This window comes from Apteryx mantelli, chromosome 7 (assembly GCF_036417845.1).
Source record: "Apteryx mantelli isolate bAptMan1 chromosome 7, bAptMan1.hap1, whole genome shotgun sequence".
Taxonomy (NCBI): Eukaryota; Metazoa; Chordata; class Aves; order Apterygiformes; family Apterygidae; genus Apteryx; species Apteryx mantelli.
The window spans coordinates 19,395,809-19,412,576 of NC_089984.1; the positions used below are offsets into that span (position 1 = coordinate 19,395,809).

The following is a 16,768-nucleotide window of genomic DNA, read 5'->3' on the forward strand; positions in this document are numbered from 1 at the left end:
CCTCAATGCTTTAAATAATTATATTTGCATGCAGGGAGTGATTCATAAATATGTCAGGATCGTGAAATATAGGCAGGCATTTCAAACTTTCTATTTAAAAAACATGAATTATGGCCACGAAAAATGTGTTCCCATTTAAGGGTGATACGAAGTATTTGGTGTCTAGTACGGAGGCCCATCCATCATATAGACAATAAAGAGAGTTTTTGCCTGACGTTGGAAATTTATGGTTGCCCTTCTCTGCCCTAATAACTCAAGCATTGTGTCAGCCTGTGACAGCCTTTGCAGAAAAACAGCAACCCTGTTATCAATCAAAAAGCCCTTTTACATTTTTAGCAAAACTCTGATCATCCAGACACCCTTTTAATGTATATATTACATCATTATAGATCATTCTGCACTTTTACTGCAACTCAACAAAATGATCCATCACTTCAGGACAGTCCTGATGAACGCTGATGTAAATTATTTGCACGTCACTAGTACAGTACAAAATGAAAAATGTACTTTAGGTGGAATTAATTTTAGGGTGTAAAAAGCTAAAGATGAAAGCAGTTGGGACTAGAGAAGACCTAAATGCATCATTAGGGGTGACTAAAAGCAAGCTAATAGTTATTAAGATTATTTTAACCTTTTTGGGGATCGCAGACCTTGCCTGTATCAAGAAGATAGCTAAGATGTATCGCATGCTTCTTCCCCCTCCTCCTCGCAATGTAGCTATCCTGTAATTACTTCAAGGATTATTGTTCATGTCATATGTGATTTTAGATAAGGTTAATTATTGGGGTACCGATGCCTTTCCTAGCGATACGCTTTAAACTTTCCCTCTCTAAGAGGGCGGTATTCCTAACGCTGTTTAAGACACACGCGGTTGATCTGCACAGTTTCCATAACAAAGTTGTCAATAAACACTCTCTACATTTTGCATCCAAGTGAAGAAGCTAAAGATCGCCTCCATTTGTGTGCCATAGTTAATTTCCGAAGGATTACTGTAACCAAATATGTGCTTAGTTAGTATAATTCTCTCACTCAGCCTCCAGGCTTTTGCAGTAGATAAACACAAAGATGTCTTCATGATTTCTGAGATTCAATAGTCAGACCAAGGTGTTACAGAAGCTAAAAGTCTCTTTTTTTCACTCTTAAAATCTAGGCAGCAAATATTAGTTCAAGTACGTATGCATGAATTAGGAAATGTGTTCGCTTGTTTTAGGCTTGATAATTTTAATTGTAGTACATTTAGTAACATGGAATGGATTGAAAATCTCTATTCACTTAACAAGAAACATACCCAGCCTTTCCCGTGTCATCAAACTCGTTTGGCTTGCCATCTCTCTCTCTTTCTCTCTCCTGAAAGTTACCTTAAGGCTTATTTAAAATAAAAAGTGTTTGCATTAAAAAAAAAAAAGTGTTGAACATAAAAGAGGATAGTTTTGCAAAACAGCTGTTGGTAAAAGGGTTTCAACATAGGAGTAGAAATCTTTACACTCATACATGAAACTCACAGCATCCATAGAAGAATCTATCAAAAGGCTTAAAAGAGAGAGCATTTATTAGGTGTATTAACCTCTTCCTTATCTCTCAGTGTAACAAAGGGAAGACGACTACAAAAACTCATTCGAAAACATTTTAGAGAAGGTGTATTTCCGAAAGCAGTAAGCAAACAAACAAAAAGTAATTTTCTGGCAGTTGAGTCAAAAATATCACTGACGAATAAAACTCATGTTCATTTAAACGTGACTGCTATTTTGAGGATGGCTCTAAAATCATCATTGCTTATATGACAATTAACTACATCTCATGTTGCGTAAAATATATATTGCTTATATATATTAGGAAAGTAATTACAATCTTAAGGATAAATATTTTCAAGTACTGTGCAAACAGAGGAGAGGTTTGGAAATCTTAGTTTCTGTTGGCAAGCATTCAAACTATTTGCTTTAATAACATTCTGAAAGAAATACCCCCAGCTCTGCAAGATACCTGTGCAGATGGATCAGCTATTATCGGCGCACATGCAATCTCGTATTAAAAAAAAAAAAGAAAAAAAAAGAAAACACAGTCTCTTCCCCAAATGTACAAATTCATGATGCAGTATTTCTGATAAGCCATCATATTTTTTTATCCGAAGTATTATCATTTTTTGCTTAAAAAAAAAAAAAAAGTGCTGGACATGCATCGTTTACAAATATCTACCGCAATGCAAATCTTTATAAAAGCCTTGGGGTAGATAAATAAAGGCAAGCACTACCGAAGCAAAATAAAATTGACACACAGGACAGACAGACAGGTAGCTGAAACGTATTATGCCTAAAAATATAGCACAGACACAACCCAGCAACTTTGTTTCTGCTAATTAAAAGCTTAACCTTGTTTTAAAAAGACAGAAAAGAAAGGGGGAGGAAAAAATCTAGAGGGCCTGTAGGGTTGTTGCTGTTCAATTTAAAAGACTAAACGCCCTTTACCAACATGATCTACAAAATCTGACACTTAAATGGCAAGAGAGCAAGCTCTCAAAGCAGGCACACTGGTGCCGAGGTTTCTGCAGTTCCCTCTCCCGAGGGAAAAATAGTCAGTCCGGGTTTTGGGGGTAATCCTGACCAGGGTTTGCAGCTCGCCAGCCTGACCTGTCAAGCGGATTATTTTAGAGGGAGATTAATAGGGGAGGCGGGCTGCAATAATAATCGTTTTGTTTGATGTGACAACTTTGATAGGCGTTGATTTACTTACAAACTGATAGGCTTTTAATTGAGCGCCTCCATCCAGCTTGAGATGAAAGGAAAACCGCATTGAAAAGCTGCCCGAGTGCCCTCGAGCCTCAATACTGATTAGCCATCTCGACAGTGAATAGTTCAAGGCATTTTCAAACTTTTTTTCCTCTCTCTCTCTCTCTCGCTCTCCTCTCCTCCTCAAATATCTGCCAGCCCACTCCTTTTTAAGAGAAAATAAATCATTTCCATTGTGTGCAAATAAAATCGACTTGACATGCTTGCCAATAGCTGGTAGGTAAAGGAAAGTGTGGACTGGCACTTGTTAATTAATTCCTCCTTTGCTCTCCTTTTTTTTTCTTTAAGTTACAATTTTCCTTTGTTAGAGGAGGAAGACGGGTTCCAACCCCCAGTATTTTTAAAAGGAGAATAAAAACAATAGCCACCAAAACTTCAAAAAGACTACACAAGTAAATGCTAAACAGCAAACCGGCTGCACGGACTCATTAAAGAAGGATTCCTCGCAAAGGTATCGAGCAGGACGGAATCCATCTTCTTCAGCTCAAAAGAAGAAAAAAAAGTCAACAGCAGCCAAAACAAAAACTATGCATCGCATTCAATCTGCAGTCTCATCGCCTGTCCAATGTTACGCGTGTCCATCCTAACTCCAGGACCCTCGCTGGGAATCGTTTTCTGCGTGTGCTAAGCGCAGTGAATAAGCTATCAGGGATAAGAAATGTTTTTTCTTTGTTGGGGGGGGGGGTGTCTTGGGGCTGATTTATTTATTTATTTATTTTACAAGTGTTTACATAAAAAGTTTACAGTACTGAGTGTGATTTAAATCTCATTTCAAAGGCTCAGCGGAAAAAACCCCCCGCCGTCCTCTGAAGTTACTAATTAAACTACCCTCTTATGCTTCGCCTTCAGCCAAAAGGACCCCGGTTGGTGCTGTTCCCCCTCTTCTTCACCCCGCTTTTCCCGTCGATGCGCTGCCTTTTTTACACATGCACCGGGTGTCGCCTTTGCTTCCCTGGCTTACAAGTAAAACAGCCCCTTCCCGAAACTACCCTTACCTCCACAAGAAAAGAGAGACGGAAGGGAAAATGGGGAGTGGGGAGCCTTCCCACAGCTGACTCTACCTTAAGACAATTAATCTTTAGTCTTTCACCCTGGGAGGCAGGATAAATACAACGAGAAAACAGATAGGAGTCTCCCCGGTCCTGTAAGGAAAACAGCTGTTCCAAGCACTTTAATGCAAATGAACACAAATGAAGGTTTCAGCTTTTTTTTTTTCTTCCAGAGTTTTACTGCACTCCATTTATCAATTGGACTTGACAACAAAAGAAAGAACTGGGAGAAAACCTGGGGCAGATTCAAGTCACTTCCACTCTATATAAAGGGGGGGGGGGAGTTCCTTAAGGGCAAGTTGTGGGTCTTGTCAGTCCTATTGCAATATCTTTTTATACAAAATTTCCTTCTCTATCCCCCCAACCATTTCATTTTCACGGTCTCATAAAATGACCTCGATGACTGCAAAATTAAAGTACGTTTACGACTTTCCGCTGAGAAGTTGAGGCAGTAAGCCCTATATTTTTAGGGAAAATACAGAAATTAAGAAGTTTGTTAAAATTAACTTTATCCTTATAGAAACTGGGGGGGTTCTGCATATTTACCCCGCTTTATACACCCTATTAAAAAACGCTAAGTAGCTTTACTAAAAGACAGTAGATACAGTTATGTGACTGCTGGATTTAAAAGGCACCGATTTACAAGGGGAAAAGACCTAGGAAAAACTGCCGTATGTCTACCTAGGAAGAAGAGAAGATCATTAAAGGCTATCTGAAACATCTGCTTAGGGAATGGAGGAGATCGGCGTTTCGGGGGGGGGGGGAAGGTCTTGGTTCAGCAGATATAAACATGAGAAAGTGAAAGTCCTTCCTCTCGCCCACCCCTTCCAGGATCAGCGCCTGTTCTGGTTGGAGTCCAGGTCAGGAATTGGACGCGACCCCTAAAGCACTTGCCTTGTTCTTCACTTGTCAAACGTGTTTTATCTCTAAGTGACCTTTTTGTTAATGTTGTAGATTGTGTGGGCCACCATGTCAGATCCGGAAACAAAAGTAAAAGATTGATTAACACATTTTGCCTGTGAAAAAATGTTATGGGATGAGAAGATGGGGGAAAGTGGGATGGAAAGTACAAAGAGAAAAGAAGAAGGCAATCCAGGAAGCCAGAGACGGGCTGGGGATTCCACTCGAGGCTCTGCCAACATTGCAGCGCACTGCCCCTTAATCCCTGTCCGCCGGCACGGCACAAACGGGGTGAGGTCTTTAGAGAGGACCAGGCACACCGGAAACGCTTCGCAAGCGCATAGGCACAAACCAGTACGCGTATAACGCCGACGTGGATAATGGAGAGATGTCCATGAGGTGCCCAGGACGGCCCCGCTAATATGAAATGAGCATATCAATGGCGAACCGATACGCTCGCTACCGTGACAAGCCGGTAACTGCGAACAGAACCCGGCGGCTCTAAGCACCGTCCCAGCCGCGCCGCTGCCCGCCGCCGGGCCGGCCCCGCGGGCGCACGGCCGAGAGGCTCTTCCCGGCGGCGTGCCGCCTGAGCTCCGGCCGGCCCTCCCGACCCTACCGCCAGCGCCAGGTCGCCCTTTAATAGCCGAAGACGAGAAGCGGGAAGGAAGAGCCCCGAAGCAAGCAAGCCCCGGCCCGACGGGCCCGCGCCGCGCTGCCGCCAGCGGACGCGGCTCCACCGAGGGGTGCCGGGGCGCCCGGCTCGCAGCAGCAACTCTCCTTTTGCTGGCATACAAATTGAGTTTACCCGAAGAACGATTTATTCCTTAAATTGAACAGCTCTTTTTTCAAAGGAGCCCGTCTGTCTGTCTGTCTCTCTCTTTCTCCCTCTCTGTTTTCCTTCCTTCCTCTCCCTCTCTCCCCCTTCAAGTCACACCAGGCTTGTAATCAGCAACAAAAGCTGACATAAATCAAGGGCGGATTGACAGGGGCTGACAAATAACTGATTGATTGCGGTTGGGGAGCATTGACAACTGACGGAGGGGTGGAGAGACGCGAGCAGCGCGGCGGCGGGCGGTGCGTGACACGGCCGCATGTGACGCCCGCCTCCCCCAATCCCCGCCGCGCTCCCCGCGCCGCCGCAGGCTCGCACCCGGCGCGGGCGGCGACGTGCAGGGCGGCGCTCTGCAGTTTCACGTCCACGTCGATCTCCGTTTTGTGAGGCGGGAGGCGCCGAAAGCCCCCCGCGCCCTTGCTCGGGGACGCGGCGGAGCACCGCGGGGACAGCGCTGCCCGGCGGGCTCGCCCCGAGGGGCCGGCCGCGCCTGTTTACGCGGTGTGTCGCGAGCGCAAGGCGGCGGACTGCGCCCGGGGCGCTGTGAGTGCGCCGCCGCGGCGGGGCCGCGCGGAGGGGGCGGCGGGGCCGGCGGGGCCCCGCGGCGGCCCCCCCGGCAGGCGCTGCGCCCCCCGCCCCGCTGCCGCCGAGGCAGCCGCGCTAGCTGTGGAGGGAGAAAACCTTCCCAGCGCGTGATGTGAAACACAGAATTAACGCCCAGCCCGTCCTAGGAGCGAAAACAAGGAAGGAGGGGAGGGGAGAGGGAAGGCGGACGAGAAAGGGAAGGAGAAAAAAAAAGAGCGAGAGACCATTAAAAACAGAGAAAAAAAGACCCAGAAAAGGGAACGTCACATCCCCTTGACCCTCCAATCACCTCGGGGTCCCATTTGATTGGAAGGCGGCAAAGGCTTTAATCTCAGACTAATTCAGCTGCTTTTGAAGTGAGTTTCTTTGCCAGATCCCGGGCTGGATGGGCAGCGGCTCGCATCACAGCTGAGCGGCGGAGGCGAGCGCACCGCGCCGCGCCAGCGAGGGGAGCCGAGACCCAGCAGCGAGGGGGACAGCGGCACACGCTCGCAGCCCCCCACCCCCGCCCCCCATCACAGCCCAAGGATTACTCGGCTTTTTTTCCTCCTCTTTCTCTCCGGCCAGATCCCCCTTTCCCTCCCCCTCCCCACCCACACCCTCCCCGCCAGAGAGCCACAAGACATTTTATGTTTGTTTTCCTGTTTGGGGGGCGTGTGGCTTTTCTCCCTCCTCACCCGCAGAAAGCGAGCGAGCGTTTCCGAGTGCGAGCGGCGCGACTTGCCCCAGTTTTCATGCGAGGTTTTGGGTCATGATCACATCGCCCTCGCTTTCTGCTATAAGAAGTAGTAAGCGCAGCAGCAGCCTCAGCGAGCCCGGAGGCAGCCCCCGCCGCAGCCGCAGCGCCGCCGACCTCGCCGGGCCGAACGGGCACGCTGGGAATACCGGCAGCAGCGCCGCCGCCGCCAAGCCCTGCTTCCACGCCGTCCCCCCCTCGGACCCGCTACGCCAAGCCAACCGTCTTCCCATCAAAGTCTTGAAAATGCTCACGGCGCGGACTGGACACATTTTACACCCTGAATACCTGCAGCCTTTACCTTCCACGCCCGTCAGCCCCATTGAGGTAAGGACCTCGGAGCCGTCCCCGTCCCCCTAGCTGTTTCTCCCCCCGCTGCCCGAGCGCCGGCTTTGCATGGCGTCTCCTCCAGTCTCCCTCGGCACCTTCCTTCGCTTTGAAATGCATTTACGCCAGGAAATAGGCTTCTTTTGATCTGGAGTTGGTGCGAGGAACTGCTTGTGGTTATTACTTCCATATTTACTTGGCTAATCTATAATTCCTATTTAAATTAACTTTTAATTTTTGCTTTTTTTTTTTTTTTTTTTGGAGGGAGGGTTTAGTGGAAGGAAACGACACGCTCTGGGTTCAGGATCTGGGCATGCAACTAGGCAGCACTCGGAGTGCCAAACAGTCTTGCTTTTGCAGGGAGCGCTTGGGGGGTGGGGGGGCGCGGAGAGAGACAGGCTCAAACGTGGGTGCGGCAGGATGAATATTTCAACTCCATAACTATTCGCTTTCAAGTACCGACGTGCTTTTATACTTTGGGGGCCCTATTCGTCCCTTTTTTCCACTGTCGAGGTTGTCGGTCCCTCTCGGCGTAGCTCGCTGTTGTCGGGACCGAAACTCGAAATGGAGAGGGTGGTGGGAAGGGTGTGTCCGCAGGAATGATTTCATTACGGTCTCTGCGGAGTGAAGAAGACACTACTCTCCTAGCCGAGCTCTGTTTATAAATAGTGTCAGCTATCAGGGCACAGAAGCGCCGCAGCCGCTATAGCTCACGGCCGTGTTTGTGCGCCTGCACGTCCGGAGCGGCGAGAAGGCAAATGCCGAAGCGCGGAGCTTCGCGCTGCGCGGGCCCCTGCTCCCGCTGCCGAGGAAGCAGTCCGTGCTGGAGGCGGCCGCGATGGGCTCGCACGAATATGAAAATCCCTTAGACCCCTTTAAAGGCTTTGTGGAAAATGGTGCATGCAGGGGAGGGGGCTGTCAGGGTGATGAATGCGCACGAAATTGTTCTTCACTTCCAGGCTGTTCTCTGCGAAACCGTACGGGCAAGTGTCCTATGTATGCTCCGGGCTTTTGCTTAGACCCCGATTAAACCTCTGCCTTTTATGTCCTTCTGATTTCTGCAGCTGGATGCGAAGAAGAGCCCCCTGGCCCTTTTGGCGCAAACTTGCTCGCAGATAGGGAAGCCGGACCCGTCCCCTTCCTCCAAACTCTCTTCGGTCACCTCCAATGGCTCCGGAGGGGACAAGGACTCCAAGTCGGGCCCGTTGAAGCTCAGCGACATCGGCGTGGAGGACAAGTCGAGCTTCAAGCCGTACTCCAAGCCGGGCGCGGAGAAGAAGGAGCCGGGGGCAGCGGGCTGCGCGGGCGCCCCCGCCGCGGGGGTCGCGGCCGGGGAGAAGTCGGGATTCCGGGTGCCGAGCGCCACCTGCCAGCCGTTCACCCCAAGGACAGGCAGCCCCAACTCCAGCGCCTCCGCCTGCTCGCCGGGGCTGCTGCCGGCGGAGGGCAAGGGCGCGGAGGACAAGAAGGACTCGGAGGGCTGCGGAAAAAGCGGCAGCTCCGGCTCGGAGGGAGGCCCGGGCACCACCAGCATCAGCCACAGCCGGATTAGCGTGAGCTGTGCCGGGATTAACGTGGAGGTCAACCAGCACCAGGAGAGCACGCCGGGCTCCAAGCCCATCGCCTCGGACTCCGCCTCCTCGTGCAGCAGCACCACCGCCACCTCCTCAGCCTCCGTCCTGGGCTCCGGCCTCGTGGCCCCCGTCTCCCCTTACAAGCCAGGCCAGACAGTCTTCCCCCTGCCCCCGGCGGGCATGAGCTACCCGGGGACGCTGGCTGGAGCCTACGCCGGCTACCCGCCGCAGTTCCTGCCGCACGGAGTGGCGCTGGACCCCACCAAATCCTCCAGCCTGGTGGGGGCCCAGCTGGCCGCCGCCAGCAGCCTGGGCTGCAGCAAGCCGGCGGGGTCGAGCCCGCTGGCGGGCGCGTCGCCGCCGTCGGTGATGACGGCGAGCCTGTGCCGAGACCCGTACTGCCTGAGCTACCACTGCGCCAGCCACCTGGCGGGCGCCGCCGGCGCCTCCTGCGCCCACGACCAGGCCCTCAAGTCCGGATACCCCCTCGTCTACCCCACCCACCCTTTGCACAGCGTCCACTCCTCGCTGACCGGCGCCACGCCGCCCTCGCTGGCCGGCCACCCTTTGTACCCCTACGGCTTCATGCTCCCCAACGACCCCCAGCCGCACATCTGCAACTGGGTGTCAGCCAACGGACCCTGCGACAAGCGCTTTGCCACCTCGGAGGAGCTGCTTAGCCACTTGCGGACCCATACTGCCTTCCCGGGCACCGATAAACTCCTCTCCAGCTACCCCAGCTCCTCGTCGCTGGCCAGCGCAGCGGCCGCGGCCATGGCGTGCCACATGCACATCCCCACGACGGGCGCCCCGGGCAGCCCGGGCACGCTGGCCCTGCGCAGCCCGCACCACGCGCTGGGACTCGGCAGCCGCTACCACCCCTACTCCAAGAGCCCGCTGCCCACCCCCGGGGCCCCCGTGCCCGTGCCCGCCGCCACGGGACCCTACTACTCCCCCTATGCACTCTATGGGCAGAGACTGACCACAGCCTCGGCTCTGGGGTACCAGTGAGCGCGGGCAGCGGGGTCTGACACACAGCATAACACAACCCGGAGTCTAGCGGTGCGGGGAGGAAGCCCTTCGAAACTTTATAAAAGTTGGAAAGAAAAAAAATCTGACTTTTTATAAAATAGTGTTCATTTGAGGACTGGATCCATGAGCACTGTATTTATTTATGTTAGCTTCAAGCGGGACAACGAATCATAAAGTGCATTACTTAACTGAGCTCAATAGGTAAAAGTGGAACACCCATTGTAGAATATAAATAAAAAGATAGAGGTCTTCTCTTTAATGTTACTTTAAAATTGCTATGATTGTATTGTAAGTTCTTATTTAATGTCTCATTGAAACAGAAAATTTACATGCATGTTTGTTACTAAAAAAACAACTCGCAATTTGTCAGTTATAATTTCAAATTGCAATTATTTTTAAGGTGTATACCCTTGAAAGAGAATTGGTATTTTTTTGTATGTATTCTGGAAGAAAAACAAAAACAAAAACAATTTATTCCAAAAACCTCATTTGCCTTATTTTGTTCTTTAAAAGGAACACTTAACTATTTTTAATTTTTAAGTCCACCCTGTAAAAAGGGTTAAGTAAGGTTTACGTCATGTACTAAAATAGACAATGTATCGCTTTAAAGATTAAAATTCCGTATATTTGATGTATTAAAAGGTTTTACTTTTTTTTTTTAAAATACCCTTTGATTCTGTTATAAACCCGAGTAGGTCTCGGTTGGAGGCGACTGCTAATTTCTCCTTAAGCGTTTATTCAATTTCAATTAAAAATAAAAAACAAAGGTTTTTTTATTGTAACCCCAGGGCTGTCTTAAAAAAAAAAAAATCAGAGACGGGAGTATTTTTTTTCCTTCAACAGAATTTGTAGGCACAAAATGGGAAAGCTGAGAATCGGTTAAATCTCCTCTCACTTTCCAGAGGAAAATTAACCTTTTTAATGTTTTACTGTGAAAAAACTGTTTTTTTTTACTGAATTTCAATTTAAAGACTTGGTTCTTTATTTAGAAACAAAAGAGGAAGGGAGGACTTATTTGTAATAGATTAAGCAGATTATCTGAAAGCTTTTTTACTGTTTAATGCATAACTATTCGTCTCCTTTTCTAAATGAGTTCAGAAGCAATTAGGGAAGCGCTATTTGATCTCATTCAGTTATTTTCAATTTCTTTCTTCAGTACGTACCGCAGCAAAAACGATCATCACGTTAAAAAAAAAAAATGGACTGCTCTCAGAACTCCTTTTCTTTTAAAAAGAAAGGGGGGGAGGGGAAGGAGTCCAGCATTTGATCTGAGTTTACTCTTTACTGAAGTGCAGTACCAAACCCGACGTGATGCCGAGAGAGGCTGCCCCTGCCTGTGCCGCGTCTCTGCCTCCCCAGCTCTGCCTTCCCACCACCCAGGGCCACCGCTTGGCTCCACGGCTCGTCGTCCTGCGCTCAGGTAGGAGCAGAGGGCTGCAACGGAAAAGCCAGAGCAGCTACTGAAACTGAGGAACAAACAGTTGCAGCCATGATAATCGGAAAAACAATACCCAAGCCCGTAAAGGCAATGCCAGGGAAGAGCTTTGCTCCCGCGGTCTGTCAGGCGTTTGCGGGGAGAGGTTCAGGCGGAGCCGAGTACCTGCTCCCTCTCACACAGTCCCTCTCCCCCGCTGCGGGTTGCCCTCACGCCCGGCCCCAGCGCAACGCAGGGGGAAAAGTTGCAAGCGGCGACTTTGCTTGACAAATCACTGATTTTTCTCCCTCCCTCTCTATCCCCCACAATATAATTACTGTTCAAAGTTTCCCGTGGTGCCCAGATGCTAATTAGTCTAATACATTTACTCCAGATAATTAGCAGAAGTTACCGTTAATGTGCAAAGGAAAGAAAAGCAGCAAGCTAATGAAGACCCGGCGCTCGCCCGGCCGTCCCGGCCGCCCGGTGCGGCGCGACGCGGCGCGCCTGCCGCTGCCGGGCCGGGAGCCGGGAGCCGGGAGCCGGGAGCCGGGAGCCGGGCCGTGCCGTGCCGTGCCAGCGCCGGCGGACCGGAGCCGGCAGGGAGACACCGGGACCGGCGGCTGCTGGGCTCTTCTGCGGCTCTTTCGGGACGCTGATCCGAAATCCGCAGTGGAAATACTTTGTGCTTTAACCAAATGTATTTTTTCCCCTTAAATGGGAAAGGGACCATTGCATAGCTCTGTTTTAGGGAATGTAAAATGAGCTCGCGTTATGAACCTATGAGTTAGAGAAAGAGAGGGGAGGGCAGTGCTGTTAACTGCACCAAATAACTTTAAAAATAAAATATAAAATGGACGCAAACACAGCAATTAATCGAAAGAAGGCTTTGAGGGGTGGGTGGTGGTGGTGGTGGTGGTGGTGGTGGTGAAAGACTCATCTAGCGAGTCAGAGAAATGCGGAATAAGCTCGCAAACCCTCACCCCATCGCTGCACGCCTCCCGCCCTCTCCTGCAGCCAGGCTGCCTCTGCGCTGGCTGGGCAGCCCGAACGACGTGCACTCCCCGTTTTATTTTAACCACCTTTAATTTGAAGAAAATTACATTTCAGTCTCCATCTGGACGTGCAAACAACTATTACAGATTTGCCGCGATTAAAAAACACCACCACCACACGCACCCTTCTTCTGCACATGTATTTTACAATTACTGATTTCTAACAGACGCATCTCTGATTTAGCTAGCTGCAATTTGTCAGCAATCAGGTGTTTCGGGGATCACTTTAAAAAGAGCGCGAGACATATTTCTGTGTACTGGAGAGCTTAATTGCAGTTTTGTGGATTTCAGCTCTGTAAAAGTTATACGCGTAAGGATTTCAGATGAAAGAGAGAAAATGAACACTTAACATTATTACTGTTTTGCTCAGATGCTGTCCTCAACATTAATGAAAAATTGAAGTAGCTTCTTTTATAGAGCGGTGGTAAAGAGGTCCCTCCTAAAGGCTTGTTAAATATTTGACCTGGCAAATGTCACCTAGGATTTTGATATTAATCTAGGAAATTTGCTTTTTTTCTAATAGAGATTGACTTATGGGCATTAATGTTTTTATGTAAAAGGGCTGCATTTGTTATTCTTTTTCCCCGTTCTTACTAACTGGATGGGTTGTGGAGTTGACAGCAGCCGCTGGTCCGTGCCACCGAACTAAAATAATTTCACAGTGAAAAACCAGCTCGAGAGGACAAGCAACAGAAGGGCAAAACCTATCAAAACCCGAAACGCAGATCAATCTGACCGGAGTCAGGCATACATTACTTTAAATTAAACAGTTTCGCCTTTCTCACTTTTTTTTTTTTTTTGAACATTAAACTAATGTAATATTTAAATCAACTCTGGTCAGATGCTAAGCGCAACTGAAGAACCAGAATAAAAATTAATGAATTTCCATCCACTTTCAAAGGCTTCCTCTGGATGCCACTTCGACAGAATACTTCTGATAAGCAACGCTTGGAAAAAGAAGGGCTCTGTTTATCTTATCTATGGGGAAATGTAATTAAGCCAGTTTTATGAAACAATAAAACACCAGACTCCACAGACAGCAAAGAAGTTTCTGTAATACATCTGAGCCTATATGGGCATACATATCTTGGCTTATGCGTACAAGTCCCTACTAAACACATACATACATGTTTGCTTTCCCGATTTCAGCATGCAAAACGTATGCTGGAGCTCAAATACAAGGATGCCTTTATGATGGAAAGATTTTACTCAGCAATAGGAGGAAATAGGAGGCTCCATTTTCTAAGGTTGGAAAGTCACCTACTACCCATCCACTACCTTCGTAACTAGTTTCAATATCACTAGCAAGGTAGTTGCAATGCTGTGACTAGGTATGACCCTACTCTTTGAGTTTTTTAATGAACTGTCCACATCTACAATCGAAACCACACAGGCAAGTCAAGTCCTGAAAGGCCCAAACTTTCTAAGACCAAGTTAATGTGCATTCCTATTCTGTAAAAATAAAGATCAAACTTCATTCTTTCACATTTAGAAAAGAGAGAGAGAAATACTGCCTTTCTTTAATGCTATTGGCTCTTCCTACAGGAATTCAGTAGAGCACCGTTTAGTCTTTTTTTTTTTTTTTTTTAAAGGAGCGAATTTAATGTTGGAAAACCGCTGGAGTTATCAGCATCAAACCTCCTTTTCATTCAGATTTAAAAATCATTTTGGACATTTCTAACCTCGAAATAAAACCCTCACCCCCACCCCACAATTCAGGCTGCACTGCGAAGCACAGCCCGCACTGCTTCGCGAACAGACTTGCGGCAAGCAACAGATCATTCCTCATCAGAGGTGTCTAATTCCTCCTAAATATCTCTCTCAGCTCAGTCATAGTAAGTTCAGCACAGACTTCCCAGAGCTTTTTTAAATGTAAAACGCTATTGCGATGAGGCAGAAAGGTGTCAAAAGAAAAAAGACGGACCCTACATTCGTATGCTTCCACCTCTTTGGAGGTGGACTGCTTTGGCAGCTGAGACGGGGCTGAAATTTGAGCAGATGAAACATTTGGGCTTGTGCTCAAATGCAAAGAGACTGTCCTAATAACGGCCATTTCTGCACCGAGATCAACCAGGTGTTGCTGTTGCAAGGATCCCACCTCTGAACGCTTGTTCTGTGCATGTGTGTGTGTGTGTGTGTGTGCATGCACACGTATGTGTGTATGTAACTAACTGCACAGCAATGCACAGAGTTGTTCTCTCTTCATGTCTTAAATTCATCAACTGCTCCCCCTCCCACCCACCCTGATCCCAATGTGAAAAAAAGTAAATTCGTACAGGCTTTGAATATTGTAAAAAGCCTTGTGTGTATCTTTTTTTTTTTTAATCTTTAAATGAATTAAAGACAACCTGACAATGCTGTCATCTGTCTTCAACGTCACATCAAGGCAAGAAATAATGATAACAGAGCAGCAGAAAGACGCCCACTGAAACCTTGAGGATATATATATATATGTATACACACACACACGCTCCTTGAAAGAGCTTGAAAGGGAACAAAATTAGATTCCTGTTCCCAGGCAATTGCAGTAAGAACTTTTTATTTTTTGTATTTTTAAGCAACTGCTTCATCTTTCCTGTTTTATTTTGTGAAATGCATGGTCCTTGATCCAAATCAGTTCTGTGGGATGGGGTAAGCAGATGACCAGGCATATTCAGTGTTCCTAAACTACTGCGACCAACGAAAACACACAATATTCCCCCCCAAACCGCCCCCTCCCCCCGTCGGTTCAGGTTCTCTCTTCAGTTAATAATAAACGTCTTTCCTCTCCTACAGTGCAAGTCAGAGTGTGGCACGTTTCACATGGAGTCGAGGACTTTGCACCGAGATATTCAGGTCCAGAGAAGGGAAGGAGGAGGCTTTTCCCCTTTGTCTTCGTGGCCCTGCGAGGTTTCGTTCGGCTGGGGGCCCACTTGTGCGGCTTGCCGCCCGCCAGGCGGCGCTGCCGGGTGCCGCGGCGGGGGCGCAGGGCAGCGGCGGCGCGGGGTGCTGCTGCCGCAGGAGCGGCTGCTCCCCGCCGACGGCGCCGCGTTCGCCCTCCCCGCGCGGCCCCCCCGAGCCCTCGCGCCGAGCACTCACCAGCGAAGCGCATTACCCTGCGCAGGCATCCGGCGTGCAAGTCCTGAACCCGATAAAAATCACTTGTTTGGGGCAGAAGGAATCTCTGATCTAATCCAAAGGGAAGTATTGCAGTATAAATGGATTTAGCAAGATAAAAACAGATAGGCCGGACTAAACAAAAACGTGTTGTTGTTGGGTTTTTTTTTAATCACGCTTGTAATCTCATTCACTCTGAAGGGTAAATAAATTGCAGTTGTATGAAAAACAATTGGTACTACATGTGTTCATAACAGATGGGATCTTATCACAGTTTAACTGTAATAAATTCTGACTTCTGGAAATAGTAATCTTTACTCCATGTTAGATGTTGTCTCATTTCTACTGTAATAATAGGCTACAAACTTCTTAGAGCAAGCAAAAAAGTTTTCGGTGCTAGCGTTACTCAACAACCACTGTATCCTTCAGCATTTTCTTTACTATCGGGGCTCTTTCAAAGTTTCGGTGAAAACGCGTCTGTAAATTAAAAGGGAGAGAAAATGCTGCGCAGCAGAATGCTGCAGCTGATCCTTCCCCCGTTGGGTAACATTATTTACTGAGGCCAATGATAATAGTCCTTAAAAATACAGGCAGAAGAACTAAGAATGAGCTCTCTGTATGGAGAAGTCCTGGCAAATGACAGATCATGCTCCACTTTGCAAGAAGAGAAAATGTCAAAAGAAGAAACTCAGCCCCCGAGTAAACTTAGACCAAACTTTAGATTAATCCCCCTGCGCTTCAGATGACAAAATTAAAAAATAAATTTGAATAACCACTGAAAGAATAAAATTATAACAATAAATTGTCCATATTCGCTGAGGCTGCGGGACTAATTATTTTCCCTCATCTCCGCTTCCCATTGCTGTTTATCAAGTAGCAGGATAAATGCTTGTAAATCCATTACATTTCCATAAATCCTTTCGCCGCTTTCTTTTTGTCCAATGTTTTTGCAACATTAATTGATTTTATTGCACTTTCTGAAGTCACTGTATATTAAATTCCAGCAAGTCTGCTCTGAAAGCGTTATTTTTTCCGTCGTCATATGAAACCCGTGAAGGAGAATTACTGAAGCTATGCAGACTCTAGTCTCTTTTTTCCCTGCTGTGATCTTGATGGCGAATGTGAACTGTAAATTACAAGTTTCTAATAATCTACACTGTTACAGAAAACAGCCTCTTTATCGCTGGTGAAAAATTATTATAAATCCAAACAACATATTTTCCCATTGTTTTTAAACGAAGGGGGAAGCACAAAATGCTATTGCGCGATCGAGATCAAATAGACTAGGAAACACTTTGTGAGTCATTTACATTACTGGATGGATAGCAGTTATTTTTAAGAAAAGATTTTCGATGTATATCTAGAGGTTTAATTCAATTTAG

The 16,768-nt window shown here is 47.8% G+C and overlaps 1 protein-coding gene and 1 long non-coding RNA gene across 2 annotated transcripts; both read left to right on the forward strand.

Moving 5' to 3' along the window:
* Positions 1–6,513: 6,513 nt before the first annotated feature.
* Positions 6,514–10,462, forward strand: ZNF503 (zinc finger protein 503). Its single transcript, XM_067299880.1, has 2 exons — positions 6,514–7,215; positions 8,280–10,462. The coding sequence occupies exons 1-2, from the start codon at positions 6,904–6,906 to the stop codon at positions 9,798–9,800; spliced, it is 1,833 nt and encodes a 610-aa protein (XP_067155981.1). The 5' UTR covers positions 6,514–6,903; the 3' UTR covers positions 9,801–10,462.
* A 636-nt stretch (positions 10,463–11,098) lies between these two features.
* LOC136992416 (uncharacterized) lies at positions 11,099–15,703 on the forward strand. The gene is made up of 2 exons (XR_010884646.1): positions 11,099–11,241; positions 15,066–15,703. It is a non-coding gene; the product is annotated as an uncharacterized lncRNA (long non-coding RNA).
* Positions 15,704–16,768: the final 1,065 nt, after the last annotated feature.

Excerpts from the sequence above, each read along its gene's own strand:
- ZNF503 (XM_067299880.1), top strand. The coding sequence starts at position 6,904 with ATGATCACATCGCCCTCGCTTTCTGCTATAAGAAGTAGTAAGCGCAGC. Across the intron at positions 7,216-8,279 it reads CGCCCGTCAGCCCCATTGAG|CTGGATGCGAAGAAGAGCCC; the intron begins GTAAGGACCTCG and ends TGATTTCTGCAG.